The sequence below is a fragment of the Mobula birostris genome, chromosome 27 (genome assembly GCF_030028105.1).
Source record: "Mobula birostris isolate sMobBir1 chromosome 27, sMobBir1.hap1, whole genome shotgun sequence".
NCBI lineage: Eukaryota > Metazoa > Chordata > Chondrichthyes > Myliobatiformes > Myliobatidae > Mobula > Mobula birostris.
In genome coordinates, this window is record NC_092396.1 from 36,509,515 (window position 1) to 36,525,268 (window position 15,754).

At 43.3% G+C, this 15,754-nt stretch overlaps 1 protein-coding gene across 1 annotated transcript in view; it reads right to left on the reverse strand.

Moving 5' to 3' along the window:
• ajap1 (adherens junctions associated protein 1) overlaps window positions 1–14,848 on the reverse strand; it is a 208,202-nt gene extending 193,354 nt beyond the window's left edge. The window contains exon 1 of the mRNA XM_072244784.1: window positions 14,140–14,848. Within this exon, the coding sequence (XP_072100885.1) occupies window positions 14,140–14,848 (709 nt within the window). The remainder of the gene's footprint in view (window positions 1–14,139) is intronic.
• Window positions 14,849–15,754: the final 906 nt, after the last annotated feature.

The following is a 15,754-nucleotide window of genomic DNA, read 5'->3' on the forward strand; positions in this document are numbered from 1 at the left end:
AACATTTGGAGAGACATAATCTGATTAGGGATACTCAACATGACTTTGTCAAAGGCAGGTTGTGCCTTATGGGACTAATTCAATTATTTAAGGATGTAACAATACACGTTGATGAAGGCAAGCAGTGGATGTAGTGTACATGGATTTCAGTAAGGCATGTGGTAAGGTTCCCCACGCAGGGCTCATTCAGAAAGTTAGGAGGCATGGAATCCAGGGGACCTTGCTTTGTGGATTTAGAATTGGCTTGACCACAGAAGGAAAACGGTGGTTGTAGATGGTCTGTATTCTGCATGGAGGACAGAGACCAGTGGTGTTCCACTGGGATCTGCTCTGGGACCCCCCTCTTTGTGATTTTTATAAATGACCTGGATGAGGATGTAGAATAGTGGGTTAGTAAGTTTTTTGACGACACAAAAGTTGAGGGTGTTACGGATAGTCTGGAGGGTTGTCAGTGGTTACACTGCAACATCGATAGAACGCAGAACTGGGCTGAGAAGTGGCAGATGGAGTTCAACCCAGATATGTGTGAAGTGGTTCATTTTGGTAGGAAAAACTTGAAGACAGAATATAATATTAATAGTAAGACTCTTGGTAGTGTGGTGGATCAGTGAGATCTTGGGGTTTATGTCCATAGGATACTCAAAGCTGCTCTGCAGGTTAACCGTGTTGTTAAGAAGGCGTATGCTGTGTTGGCCTTCATCAGCTGTGGAACTGAGTTCAAGATCAGGGAGGTAATGTTAAAGCTATATAAGACCCCACTTGGAGGACTGTGATCAGTTCTGGTCACCTCATTATGGGAAGGATATGGATGCTATGGAGAGAGTGTAGAGGAGATTTACAAGAATGTTACCTGGATTGGGGAGCATGCCTTATGAAAATAGGTTGGGTGAACTTGGCCTTTTCTCCTTACAGCGACAGAGTGTGAATGGTGACCTGATAGAGCTGTGTAAGATGATGAGAGGCATTGAACGTGTGGATAGCCAGAGGCTTTTTCCCAGGGCTGAAATGGCTAACATGAGGGGGCATAGCTTTAAGATGCTTGGAAGTAGGTACAAGGGTGATGTCGGAGGTAAGTTTTTCACACAGAGAGTGGTGGGTGCATGCAATTCACTGCCTGTGAAGGTGGTAGAAGCAGATATAGTAGGGTCCTTTAAGGGACTCTTAGGTACATGGAGCTCAGAAGAATAGAGGGCTATGCGGTAGGGAAATTCTAGATAGTTTCTAGAGTAGGTCACATGGTCTGCGCAACATTGTGGGCCGAAGGGCCTGTAATGTGCTGTAGATTTCTATGTTTTATGTTCTATGTCTATGTCAGAAAGTTCCTCCTGTTGAGTTACTTTCAGTTTTTCTTCTGTCAATGGTATTTTACACTCTTCCACTTCTGTGAAAATGATCTCAGTGAATAAAGCTGACATTGCCTGGACCGATGCCTCCCATATTCAATCTATTTTGCTTATTAACCTTATTAAAATATTTTCTATGAGTATCACTATTTATAGACAGTTAACAACTGTCCATAGTTATGTTCTCATTTTTAAGATTTTTTTTGTTTTTTGAAGGAAAGATTTTTGTTGTTTTCTGTATCTCTCCATGATGAATTTTATTTTTTAACTGTTGTTTCTATGTCAGTTCTTTCAGCCGTTCATTGCACCTTGGTTACATTGTTGCCATAATTGATTCACTTCACAAACAGAACTTGTCCTTTGGAAGTACGCTTGCACTAGATTAAATATTACTCTGAGGTCTTTGAAAACTAAATTAAGAAAACATTGCTTGTAGCTTCTGTGTGCTTCACCTGACTGATGAATAATTTAAGGGGAACACAAGGAGAAACTTCTTCACTCAGAGGGGTGTGAAAGTGCGGATCGAGCTGCTAGTGCAAGTGGTGCATGTGAGCTTTGTTTCAACATTTAAGTGAAGTTTGGAGAGGTACATGGATGGAAAGGGTATGAAGGGCTATCGTCCCTGTGCAGGTCAATGGGAGTAGGCAGATTAAATGTTTCATCATGGACTAGGTGGACTGAAGGGCCTGTTTCTGTGCTCTATTGCTGTTGGGTCTCCGTACTAACTTATTTGACTGTGACGAATACAAATAAATATTCTTCTGTGTTTTTTTTTAAAGTATTACCTGTACTAAATAGATGCTGTCAGCCAGACATCCAATCTGAATTTCTCAAACTGAAGGGAGTTTTGTTCTTCATTTTGGCAACTTTACCTATTGAAAAAAGCATTTGAAATGGGTGGAGGAGTGAGGGAATCATCTCTCAGCTTCTTACATCATCCCCTCTTCCCCGCCCACCCACTTTAACCCTCACATGGTTTTGCCTATTACCTGCCAGGTTGCATTCCTCCCCTCTCTCAACCTTCTCATTTGGGCTTCTGCCCCCTTTCTTTCCTGTCCTGATGAAGGATCTTCTCCCAAAACATTGACTGTTCATTTCCCTCCTCAGGTGCTGCCTGACATGTCAAGTTCCTCCTTAACTTGGTGAGTGTTGCTATAGTAACACTACGATATCTTTATACTTGCTCTCAAATCTTCTTACAGTAAAGGCCAATGAACAATTTGCCTTCCTCATCAACTGTCAAGGATCACCCAGTTCATAAACAGGATCTGCAATCGGCAGTGAGACAATGTGAGCATGAGGCATTCGTTTGCACTAATCCTATATTAATCCCATTTGACAAGAAAATCTGCAATGCTGGAAATCCAAGCAACACACACAAAATGGAGGAGGAACTCAGCAGGCCAGGCGGCATCCAGGAAGAAGAGTAAATAGTCAATGTTTTGGGCTGAGATCCTTCATCAGGACTGGAAGAAAAAAAGATAAGAAGTTAGAGCAAGAAGTTGGGGGGAGGGGAGGAAGAAGTACAAGGTGGTAGATGATAGGTGAAATTTGGAGATGGGGAGGAGCAAAGTAAAGAGCTGGAAAGTTGGTAAGTGAAAGAGATAAAGGGCTGGAGAAAGAGGAATCTGATAGGATAGGGTAGAGAACCATCAAGAAAGGGAAGGGGGAGGAGCACCAGAGGGATGTGATGGGCAGGTTAGAAGTTAAGGTGAGAGAGGGAAACAGGAATGGGAGTGGTGAAGGTGTGGGGGGGGGGAATTACCAGAAGTTTGAAAAATTAATGTTCATGCCATCAGAGTGGAAGCTCATCCTACCTGAGTGTGCCTCATTTTGGCAGTAGAGTAGGCCATGGACAGACATGTTGGGATGGGAATGGGAAGTAGGACTAATCCCATTTAGTGAACCCCACCTCTGAATCAACACCACACCCTCTCACTCCAAGCTCTTGAACTCAACTACACACTGGGAATAATTTACAATTAGATGTGCCCCAACCAGCACATCTATGGGAATGCAGTAGGAAGTTGGAACATCTGGGGTAAATCTACGTGGACACAGGGAAATATGCCAAGTCCATATAGATATAACACCTCAGGCCAGGATTGAACACAGGTGAGGCAGCAGATCTGCCAGCTGTGCCACTGTGCCAACCTGAAAACCACTTTTCAATCTATCATCTTTTACTCCACTTTCTAATTTATGAACTAAGTGGTTAAGGTCACAGCTTTCCACATCATATTCCGTCCACCACCTCCTTCCCCATTCAACTTGCATCACTGTGTCCACCTGAGCATTCTGTTTATCATGCTCATGACCCACTTGACCAAATAGCTTGGGATTATCAGCAGGTTTGGTCCCCTCATTTAATTCATAGATAGATATTACTACCAGCAGGAGTTCTATCACCAGTCCCTGCAGCAGCCTACTGTTTACCAGCTCCCAATGTGAAAAAGAGGACTGTTTATTCTTACTCTCTGTTTTTTGTGCATTCCTCACTGCACACGGTCACATTACACCTATCAGAAGTGCTCCAATTTTGTGTGACACTTTACAAAAGACCTTATGAAAGTCAAAATATATCAGATCCATCGATTTTCCTGTGATTTTCTCCTTAGTAAGATTCTCAATCCAATCCAACAGATATTTCTAATGTGCTTTCCATTCATAAATCCATCTTGAATCTGCCCAAACCCATGACTATTTTTAAAGTGTTATTTTACTACTTACTTAATAGATTCTAACACTGGGCACCACTGCAGCGTAGCTGTCAGTGTGATGCTATTATAGCTCAGGGCACTGGAGATTGGAATTTAATAATATTAAGTACTTTATTGTTCCCGAGTGGGAAATTCTTTTGTTAAAGCAGCAACATTTAAACAAACAAACAAATAACTATATAAATTGATCCGAATATCCTCTGTAATGTGTCTGTATGTCTTCCCCATGTGCTCCCGTTTCCTCCCACAGTCCAAAGATGTACCAATTCATAGGTTAGTTGGTCATTTCAAATTGTCCTGTGATTAGGCTAAGGTTAAATCAGTGGTTACTGGCAGCATGGCTTGAAGGGCTGAGAGGGCCTATTCTGTGCTGTATCTTGAAATAAATAAATAACAAAATATTGACAACAGGAATTCTGCAGATGCTGGAAATACAAGCAACACACATCAAAGTTGCTGGTGAACACAGCAGGCCAGGCAGCATCTCTAGGAAGAGGTGCAGTCGACGTTTCAGGCCGAGACCCTTCGTCAGGACGAACTGAAGGAAGAGTGAGTAAGGGATTTGAAAGTTGGAGGGGGAGGGGGAGATCCAAAATGATAGGAGAAGACAGGAGGGGGAGGGATAGAGCCAAGAGCTGGACAGGTGATAGGCAAAAGGGGATACGAGACAATCATGGGACAGGAGGTCGGGAAGAAAGACAAGGGGTGGGGGGGAACCCAGAGGATGGGCAAGAGGTATATTCAGAGGGGCAGAGGGAGAAAAAGGAGAGTGAGGGAAAGAATGTGTGTATAAAAATAAGTAACAGATGGGGTACGAGGGGGAGGTGGGGCTGAGCAGAAGTTAGAGAAGTCGATGTTCATGCCATCAGGTTGGAGGCTACCCAAACGGAATATAAGGTGTTGTTCCTCCAACCTGAGTGTGGCTTCATCTTTACAGTAGAGGAGGCCGTGGATAGACATGTCAGAATGGGAATGGGATGTGGAATTAAAATGTGTGGCCACTGGGAGATCCTGCTTTCTCTGGCGGACAGAGCGTAGATGTTCAGCAAAGCGGTCTCCCAGTCTGCGTCGGGTCTCGCCAATATATAAAAGGCCACATCGGGAGCACCGGACGCAGTATATCACCCCAGTCAACTCACAGGTGAAATGTTGCCTCACCTGGAAGGACTGTTTAGGGCCCTGAATGGTGGTAAGGGAGGATGTGTAAGGGCATGTGTAACACTTGTTCCGCTTACACGGATAAGTGCCAGGAGGGAGATCAGTGGGGAGGGATGGGGGGGACGAATGGACAAGGGAGTTGTGTAGGGAGCGATCCCTGCGGAATGCAGGGGGGGGGGGAGGGAAAGATGTGCTTAGTGGTGGGATCCCGTTGGAGGTGGCGGAAGTTACGGAGAATAATATGTTGGACCTGGAGGCTGGTGGGGTGGTAGGTGAGGACCAGGGGAACCCTATTCCTAGTGGGGTGGCGGGAGGATGGAGTGAGAGCAGATATACGTGAAATGGGGAGATGCGTTTAAGAGCAGAGTTGATAGTGGAGAAAGGGAAGCCCCTTTCTTTAAAAAAGGAAGACATCTTCCTCGTCCTAGAATGAAAAGCCTCATCCTGAGAGCAGATGCGGTGGAGACGGAGGAATTGCGAGAAGGGGCTGGCGTTTTTGCAAGAGACAGGGTGAGAAGAAGAATAGTCCAGATAGCTGTGAGAGTCAGTAGACTTATAGTAGACATCAGTGGATAAGCTGTCTCCAGAGACAGAGACAGAAAGATCTAGAAAGTGGAGGGAGGTGTCGGAAATGGACCAGGTAAACTTGAGGGCAGGGTGAAAGTTGGAGGCAAAGTTAATAAAGTCAACGAGTTCTGCATGCGTGCAGGAAGCAGCGCCAATGCAGTCATCGATGTAGCGAAGGAAAAGTGGGGGACAGATACCAGAACAGGCGCGGAACATAGATTGTTTCACAAACCCAACAAAAAGGCAGGCATAGCTAGGACCCATACGGGTGCCCATAGCTACACCTTTAGTTTGGAGGAAGTGGGAGGAGCCAAAGGAGAAATTATTAAGAGTAAGGACTAATTCCGCTAGACGGAGCAGAGTGGTGGTAGAGGGGAACTGATTAGGTCTGGAATCCAAAAAGAAGCATAGAGCTTTGAGACCTTCCTGATGGGGGATGGAATTATATAAGGACTGGACATCCATGGTGAAAATAAAGCGGTGAGGGCCATGGAACTTAAAATCATCGAAAAGTTTAAGAGCGTGAGAAGTGTCACGAACATAGGTCGGAAGGAATTGAACAAAGGGTGATAAAACAGTGTCGAGGTATGCAGAAATGAGTTCGGTGTGGCAGGAGCAAGCTGAGACAATAGGTCGGCCAGGACAGGCAGTTTTGTGGATTAAACTTTTCGATGATTTTAAGTTCCCTGGCCCTCACCGCTTTATTTTCACCATGGATGTCCAGTCCTTATATACTTCCATCCCCCATCAGGAAGGTCTCAAAGCTCTACGCTTCTTTTTGGATTCCAGAGCTAATCAGTTCCCCTCTACCACCACTCTGCTCCGTCTAGCGGAATTAGTCCTTACTCTTAATAATTTCTCCTTTGGCTCCTCCCACTTCCTCCAAACTAAAGGTGTAGCTATGGGCACCCGTATGGGTCCTAGCTATGCCTGCCTTTTTGTTGGGTTTGTGGAACAATCTATGTTCTGCGCCTGTTCTGGTATCTGTCCCCCACTTTTCCTTCGCTACATCGACGACTGCATTGGCGCTGCTTCCTGCACGCATGCAGAACTCGTTGACTTTATTAACTTTGCCTCCAACTTTCACCCTGCCCTCAAGTTTACCTGGTCCATTTCCGACACCTCCCTCCACTTTCTAGATCTTTCTGTCTCTGTCTCTGGAGACAGCTTATCCACTGATGTCTACTATAAGCCTACTGACTCTCACAGCTATCTGGACTATTCTTCTTCTCACCCTGTCTCTTACAAAAACGCCAGCCCCTTCTCGCAATTCCTCCGTCTCCACCGCATCTGCTCTCAGGATGAGGCTTTTCATTCTAGGACGAGGGAGATGTCTTCTTTTTTAAAAGAAAGGGGCTTCCCTTCCTCCACTATCAACTCTGCTCTTAAACGCATCTCCCCCATTTCACGTACATCTGCTCTCACTCCATCCTCCCGCCACCCCACTAGGAATAGGGTTCCCCTGGTCCTCACCTACCACCCCACCAGCCTCCGGGTCCAACATATTATTCTCCGTAACTTCCGCCACCTCCAACGGGATCCCACCACTAAGCACATCTTTCCCTCCCCGCTTCTCTCTGCATTCCGCAGGGATCGCTCCCTACACAACTCCCTTGTCCATTCGTCCCCATCCCTCCCCACTGATCTCCCTCCTGGCACTTATCCGTGTAAGCGGAACAAGTGCTACACATGCCCTTATAGTTCCTCCCTTTACACCATTCAGAGCCCCAAACAGTCCTTCCAGGTGAGGCAACACTTCACCTGTGAGTCGACTGGGGTGATATACTGCATCCGGTGCTCCTGATATGGCCTTTTATATATTGGCGAGACCCGACGCAGACTGGGAGACCGCTTTGCTGAACATCCACGCTCTGTCCGCCAGAGAAAGCAGGATCTCCCAGTGGCCACACATTTTAATTCCACATCCCATTCCCATTCTGACATGTCTATCCACGGCCTCCTCTACTGTAAAGATGAAGCCACATTCAGGTTGGAGGAACAACACCTTATATTCCGTCCGGGTAGCCTCCAACCTGATGGCATGAACATTGACTTCTCTAACGTCTGCTAGGCCCCACCTCCCCCTCGTACCCCATCTGTTGCTTATTTTTATGCACACATTCTTTCTCTTACTCTCTTTTTTCTCCCTCTGTCCTTCTGAATATAACTCTTGTCCATCCTTTGGGTCCCCCCCCCCCGCCGTCTTTCTTCCCGGACCTCCTGTCCCACGATCCTCTTGTATCCACTTTTGCCAATCACCTGTCCAGCTCTTGGCTCCATCCCTCCCCCTCCTGTCTTCTCCTATCATTTTGGATCTCCCCCTCCCCCTCCAACTTTCAAATCCCTTACTCACTCTTCCTCCAGTTAGTCCAGACGAAGGGTCTCGGCCTGAAACGTCGACTGCATCTCTTCCTAGAGATGCTGCCTGGCCTGCTGCGTTCACCAGCAACTTTGATGTGTGTTGGTTGAACGAAATATTGATACTAGGCTAAATAGTCTTGATGGCTGATGCCTGCAGTAAGAATGCTGAACTCATTGTGACCAACATTTTGACTGAAGTTTCTATCTAAAGGTTCTGTGGAGCATAGTGACAGAGCTGAAACTCATCTGCTGGAAAGGAAATCCTTAAATTTTGTTTATTTAAGGAACAGACTTTTCATCTGGACCCATGACACATGGTAATGTCACCAAAATAACAAACCTTTACAAAAAATAACTGGATTACTGTGGTGTATCTAACTCTGTCTTTAACAGTCATTTGCAGGTGTGAATACTACTCAAAATATTCATTACAACCAACACACATCAAGGTTGCTGGTGAACACAGCAGGCCAGGCAGCATCTCTAGGAAGAGGTACAGTCGACGTTTCGGGCCGAGACCCTTCGTCAGGACTAACTGAAGGAAGAGCTAGTAAGAGATAACTCTTACTAAGAGTAAGAGATCAGTCAGTTATCTCTTAGTAACTCTTCCTTCAGTTAGTCCTGACGAAGGGTCTCGGCCCGAAACGTCGACTGTACCTCTTCCTAGAGATGCTGCCTAGCCTGCTGCGTTCACCAGCAACTTTGGTGTGTGTTGCTTGAATTTCCAGCATCTGCAGAATTCCTCTTGTTTGCAAAATATTCATTAATAAGTTGTAGGCTGTTGATAAACTCCAAAGAAAAACTTTTTCCCCATCAGAGCTTCTTTGTTGTGCTAATGGTTGAATATCAAGCATTCCCACATGGGACTCAGAGACAGTTTATTCATAGGTTTGTGATCTGAGAGCTGTTGTCTGGCCTCTACGGGTAGAGAACAATGCACCAGACCATATTGGCTCCATATACATAGGGTAAGTAGAATATTTTCCTCCTCCAGAAATTTTTAAAAGAAGACAGCATAGGCTTAGGGCAAGGGAGAAGTGGTTTGGTGAGGATCTGAACTTGTCTGTGCAGAGTGTGGCTGCAATTTGGAACTTTATGAATGATCTAGGTGAGTGCTTTATCACTTTTACAGGGAAGGCTGCACTCCAAGTACTGGTAAATGATATTAGTGTTGCTGGATATGTGATAGATGGCATGATGGTTGAGGGGCCTGTTTCTATGCTGTATGAGTCTATGACTCATTAATTAAAGAGCCCATTCAGCTCACTAATTCTGTGCAAACCCAGCTGAAGACCACAACACACAAAGTTCTGAAGGAATGAGGGACTAGGCTGGATGATAGGTCTAAACTTAAAACATCAACTGTCCATTTCCCTCCGTAGATGCTGGCTAGATCATTCATTAAGTTCCAGTATGCTGTGTGTTGCTCCAGATTCCAGCATCAGTAGTCTCTTGAGTCAAAGTTTTTGCATAAAGCTTGTTAGTCTCTCTCCTTGCGCTCTCTCTCCATAGTCCTGCTAATTCCATTCAGCTGTTCATCCAGTTCCATTTTGAAGACTACAATTTAATCTGCCCTCATTAATCCCTCTGGAGAAGTGATCTAGCACCTCACCACTCATTATATGAAACAAAAACTTACCCATAACTTTTATATCCCTGGTTCTTGAGCGCTCTGCGAATAGGAACAGTTTATTTTTCTATTATTTGTACCCTTCATGGTTTATATATTGTTTATCTGACCCCCCCATAACCCCTCTCTTCTGATGAATCATGCAAAACCCTCAGGTAGCTTTGTAAATGCAGGAAGATGTTCCCTTTGGCTGAGGTTCATGGCCTCAAAGAATGGGATATGACAATGAAATGAGGAGGAATGTCTTCACTCAAAGGTCAGTGAGTGTTAGGAATTCTCTGCTATGGAAGCTTCTGTCACTGAGTTCATTCAAAATAGAGATCAGCAGATTTCGAGATACTCTTGGAACTAACATCTAATACTACATGATGTGCAATTCAAATAAGAGGAGAAAAGGAGATATACAAAATCAGGGCTAAAAGCCTGTTCCTGTGCTGTACTGTTCTATGTTCTAGGCATGGGCCAAAAGGTATGGAAGAATGCATGTAAATTATGTTGAGGTAGAAGTTCAATCATGATCTTCATGGATGGCAGAGCTAGCTTGAGGGGTCAAACAACCAAATCCTCCTCTGATTTCTTTCATTTCTTTGTACACCCAAAGTCAAATAATTAAAAAGCATTTGCATAAACAATAATCCTTGCGCCAACCCATTCCCCCACTTCACTGTTCAATTCTCACCAGGATGAGAAGCAACCTTTTACCACTACTCTCTGTCTCCAATTACTGAGACAACTTTAGGGTTAGTACTGCTACAGACCTTTTCATTCCATAGTTTGAGTCACAAATATATGTATCAGCTTTTGAATGTACATACTGTATATACCTTATCAACCAGATTTCTTTCATTGTACCGTCATTAAAATGCTCAGTCACAATGGTTAGGCTTGATTTACCTTCGACAAATTTTTATCAGATTTATCATATTTGATCCACACTTATCCAACTGACTGCAAATTCCGTCCCCGAATATTGCTTCAAGAACTTACCCTGCCACTGAGGTCAAACTACCCATGTGACCGTATAGCTTTCCTCCCACAGTCCAAAGACTAGTAAGTTCATTGGTCGTTGTAAGTTGCTCTGTGCTGGGCAGTGCTGCTCATTGGTCTAGCAGGACCTGTTCTACACTGTATCGCTAAATAAACAAATAAATAAAATCTGCCTGTCACCTTTTTCGTATACAGCTTTGCTCAGGTGCAACCCAGAATCTGTGGATGTTGTAATATTGGAAACACAATTGGAAATGTGGCAGTGAAGTCTCCCACAATGAGCAGTTAACAGTGAACAGATCTCATGTCTGTAGTGTTCAGCCAGTTCCCCACCAGACTGCAGAAATGAACCTCCAGTAATCCGCCATTCTAATCCAATGCCAGTCTCATGTTTTAGGGTCAGAGTTTCAGTTCTTTAGATGGGGATTTCCCAAAATTTTGTTCTTGAAAGGTAGTTATTTATTTTGTACTTATCATATTCAATTTCTAGGTATGTCTTAGTAAACTGATGCATTTTATGATCTATTTCTTTAAATTTGGTTTTCTTGTAATTGCTTAGGATGATTTTAACTGTGTGTAAACATTTCTGAATTTCATGTAAAAGCCATTAGCAGCCAACATAATCAAAGACCACATTCTTCCTGGACATTCCCTCTTCTCCTTTCTCATCAGGCAGAAAATACAAAGGCCTGAAGGTATGTACCATCAGGCTCTAGGACAATTTCTATCCCACTGCTTCTTGAATAGACCTCTTGTACAATAAGATGGACTTTTTGACATCACAATCTGCCTCGTTATGACCATGCATTTCATTGTTTACATACACTGCACTTTCTCTGTAGTTACACTTTATTCTGAATTGTTATTGTTTTATCTTTTTTTACCTCAATGCAATGTGTAATGATTTGATCTGTATGAATAGTATGCAAGACAAGCTTATCGCTGCATGATAGAAAATGTGACATTAACAAATCAATACCAATTCTAATTCCAGGACTCTGACAGACGATGAGGTTTCATCACCAGCATAATCCCTACCTCAGGACATCAGCATGCTCCAAAGTAGAGCATCTTCTTTTCACTAGCTGTGAACTGCTGAGACCTGGCTGCATTCCTGAGTGTGGAGAAACATCTGGCATGGTTGTCACTAATTCAACCCATTTTCTGAGGAGTAAACACATGTTTGGAGATCAGGGAAAATTTCCCTGCACTTCTGCAAACTGGTTCCAAAGAAACGTTATGTCCATCTAAGAGAGGAAATATGACTTTTGTTTGAACATCTCACCTCAAAGACAACCTTTCTGACATTATGATTCTTCCGTTCCTCAGTTTTATATCTAAGAATGAACCAGGGTTAATGGAGACACAGCAGACTGCTGTTGCTGGAATCTTGACCAAATAGAAATTGCTAAAGGAACTCAACAGGTCAGACAACATCCATGAAGGGAAACTGGCATTTGATATTTTAGGTCAAGATCCTTTCTGCCGTCTTCTGAATCAACTGTTAGGGTATTATTAAATGACCCACAGCTAACATTTGAATGACGTTCATTATTCAGACAGTGAATTAACATTAATGGAAAGCCAATGTTGGATTAAGTTTGAAGTTCAATGTCAATTTACGTTCAAAGTACATATATGTCACTACATACCATCTAAGCCATATAATCCTATACTCTATTTACCTTGTTCCCATATGCCACATAAAGAGCCAAACTGTCAGTTCTCTTGTAGTGTAACTTTCTTCATGCTTGCTTAGTATAAATGTTTCTATAATCACATGTTTGTTTGTAAATGTTCAGTGATTTTTCAATAATCTGTATTATATTTGGTTGTATACTTCCGTCCTTGCTCTTTCAGAGATTATCCTCATTCTTATCTATCCTCCTTGAAATAGTTTGCAGTATAAAGAGAGAACACACCGTATCCTTTGCTCTTCTTGTAACCTTCTCTCTTATATTCTCGCTTGCTCTTCTCTGCTGCTACTTACTGTCACTTCTTTGTTATGAACATTTAATTAACTCCTGTAACCACAAGATTTATGCCTCAGTCTTGACTTCCAAAGAACCTTCTGCACAATATCATCCCCGCTCTAACTTCAGAGTAGGGAAAATCTTTTGAGCGGTTAATAAGCTAGCTATAAATCAAAAGAGGTTCTACCCCAATCAACACGAAGGATCTAGTTCCCTCGTCCTTGTTATGAATCGAGATGAACAGGAGATACTTTCCACTATCCCCAGGATTCCTTGATCTCTCACAAGTTCTGGTATTCTCCTAGGTTCATTATCAACCCTCTCCTTCCTCCCTTCCCCCCGACCCCACCGTACTCCCCACAGCTCCCTGATTTGCTGATAGGATCTACTGCTACTACCCCACACTCTCTCCGAAGGTCCACATCTGCAACTGGTTGGCTCTGGCCACCGACTTCCAGTTTTTGCTGTCACCCACCTGTTTAAGAACTGGAGACAACAGTAAGCTACTGAGTTAAAGTTTAATAAGCCCTGCCTTTATATTTACCCATGGGATAACACCTCACTTACCTTTTTGTCACTCAGGTGTTTGGTTGACTTCTGTCACCAAAGATTGGAATAATCCCATTACAGAGCCCCAACCATTAATAAACCCAGTCTTTTGAAACAACTCTTGCATCATTCACTCTCCCTTGCACTGCCAGGTTCAAGAACAGTTACTACTCCTCAACCATCAGGCTCTTGAGCAAAAGAGGATAACTACACTCATCTATTGAGATGTTCCCAAACGAATGATTTCACCTTAAGGACTATCTCTTGGTATTTCAATCTCTCGTTATTTATTGCTATTTATTTATATTTGCATTTGCACCATTTGTTGTCTTCTATACTCAAATTGATCTTTCATTGATCCTGTTTATAGTTACTGGTCTATAGATTTGCCCACTGGAAAAAGAATCTCAGGGTTATATGTGGTGACATATATGTACTCTGCTAATAGAATTTACTTTGAACTTTTGACTTCCTTAATGACCTGCACACTTTTCTTTCTCTGCCTCACTGAGAGCCAAGAGTATATTGACTATTTTAAGGAAGATTTGCTCAGGTAGTTTACATCTGAGCATTCATTCAGTCTGACTCAGGAATTTATCATTAATGTGGGAATGAATTAATAATGAACAACATGTGATCCCTCGGGCTGCAGCAATCTCATAAATCCCTAATAAATACCTCAGTCTTGTGATCAAAGCTTCCAACTGACACTGTGTGCAGTGAACATCAAAGCCTGTGCCCATTTGAAAATGAAATATTTTAAAAACAAGTTCCTCATAGAATCAACAATGATCCATTCATTGTGGGTTATACTATATAAAGGAACTGATTAGTTGTAGTGGTGACGGTACCTCCTGTCTCTCCAATGCGGGAGGGTCGTGCAGTGTTGGACAGCTCCCACCTTAGGCTTGGATCTGTTGTGCTGAGCAGAGCTGGCCCTGGCACCACTATGTTATGGCTCCTAAGTGAGGCGGTCGTGCTTTGCATAGTGGTGGTAGTGGTGCTTGCTGTGGTGGTGGTTGTAGTTCTGGCAGTTGTAGTTCTGGTAGGGAACAGCAAAGTCTGTGTTGTGGTGGAAAGACTTGCTGGAGTTGAAAACATGTTGAATTCCGTGAGCTCCTCTTTCGTGGGACCCCATTCAATAGCACAAGGCATCACAGTTGCTATTCCTTCACTGTCATAGGAAGTGCATTTGGGTTTTTCAAAATTATCAAATGCAAAATTATCACTCTGCCTTCTTGCCCTTTTCAAAGAGGTCAATTTTACCGAATCCCTGGTCTCCATGGAGACTGGAGGGTCCAATTTGTGAGACACAGATTGTTTGGTCTGACAGTTGATACACAGGCTACCTGTGACCATCTTGTGTTTGTGAATCTCTGTTGGCTTGTTCGGGCTTTGTTGTCCAGGGTGAGCCTCAGGCCAGAACATTCTGTGCAACCACGATTTTGAAACTCTCCCATGGCGGCTAATTTTGTACTCCCAGAGAGGATCACCGGAAGCTCGGTGTCGTGGTGATTGGTGCAGTGACCCAGAAGATTGAGAAAGAACCTGATCCCTCATCTTCGATTCACAAGAAGAAAAATCCATGACTAGGTGAAAGACAGCAAGCAGTATCCAGGCATGGAACCCAGCAGCTCGTCCAAATCTACTGACAGGCATTGGGCTGCAAAGAGAATAGAGTACAGTAGTCAGTTCAGTTAATGCTGTGCCAATAAAATGACATCTCAAGAGTTCTTTATTGCAACCAATAAAAATGTACTGTCCTGTTCCAAGTTCCTAATACCACTCACCATGCCATGAGCTAGTACATGGGACAGACCAGCTTCTAAAGTTAGAGATATTAAATTGTCCTCTATCACACAAGTTAAATGAACAATACTGCGCTCCACTTTTGAAATTCAGTTTTATAAATCCAATAATATCCACGTGAATGAGGACGAATTTCTAACACCAAGTACCAAATATGCAAAGTACTCCCATTCATTATGTCCTCATCACATTTAAAGTCCTACCTCACATAATGTCCTGTGAGTGTCACAGCAGCATTGTTGTTAGCGTAACACTATTACACTGCCAGCAAACTGGGTTCGTTTCTACCGCTGTCTATTGAAAGTTTGTATAGGTTTTCTGCAGCTGCTCCGGTTTCCTGCCATGTTCCGAAGATGAACAGGTTCAAAGTTCAAAGTATATTTATCATCAAAGTATGTATGTATTATTCAACCTTGAGATTCATCCCCTACCCTGTAACCACATAACAAAGAAACCCAAAAGAGACCATTTAAAAAAAGACCATCAAACCCCAATGTGCAAAGAGAAAGAAACAAATCATGCAAACAATAAATGCAAGCTTATTGGTCATATGTTTGTAATTGGGCCGCAAGGGCCTGTTACCATGCTGTATCTCTGAATAAATAAACATGGATGAAATAAATAACTCAAGCTCAGCAGCCCAAAGCCCTGCTTCCT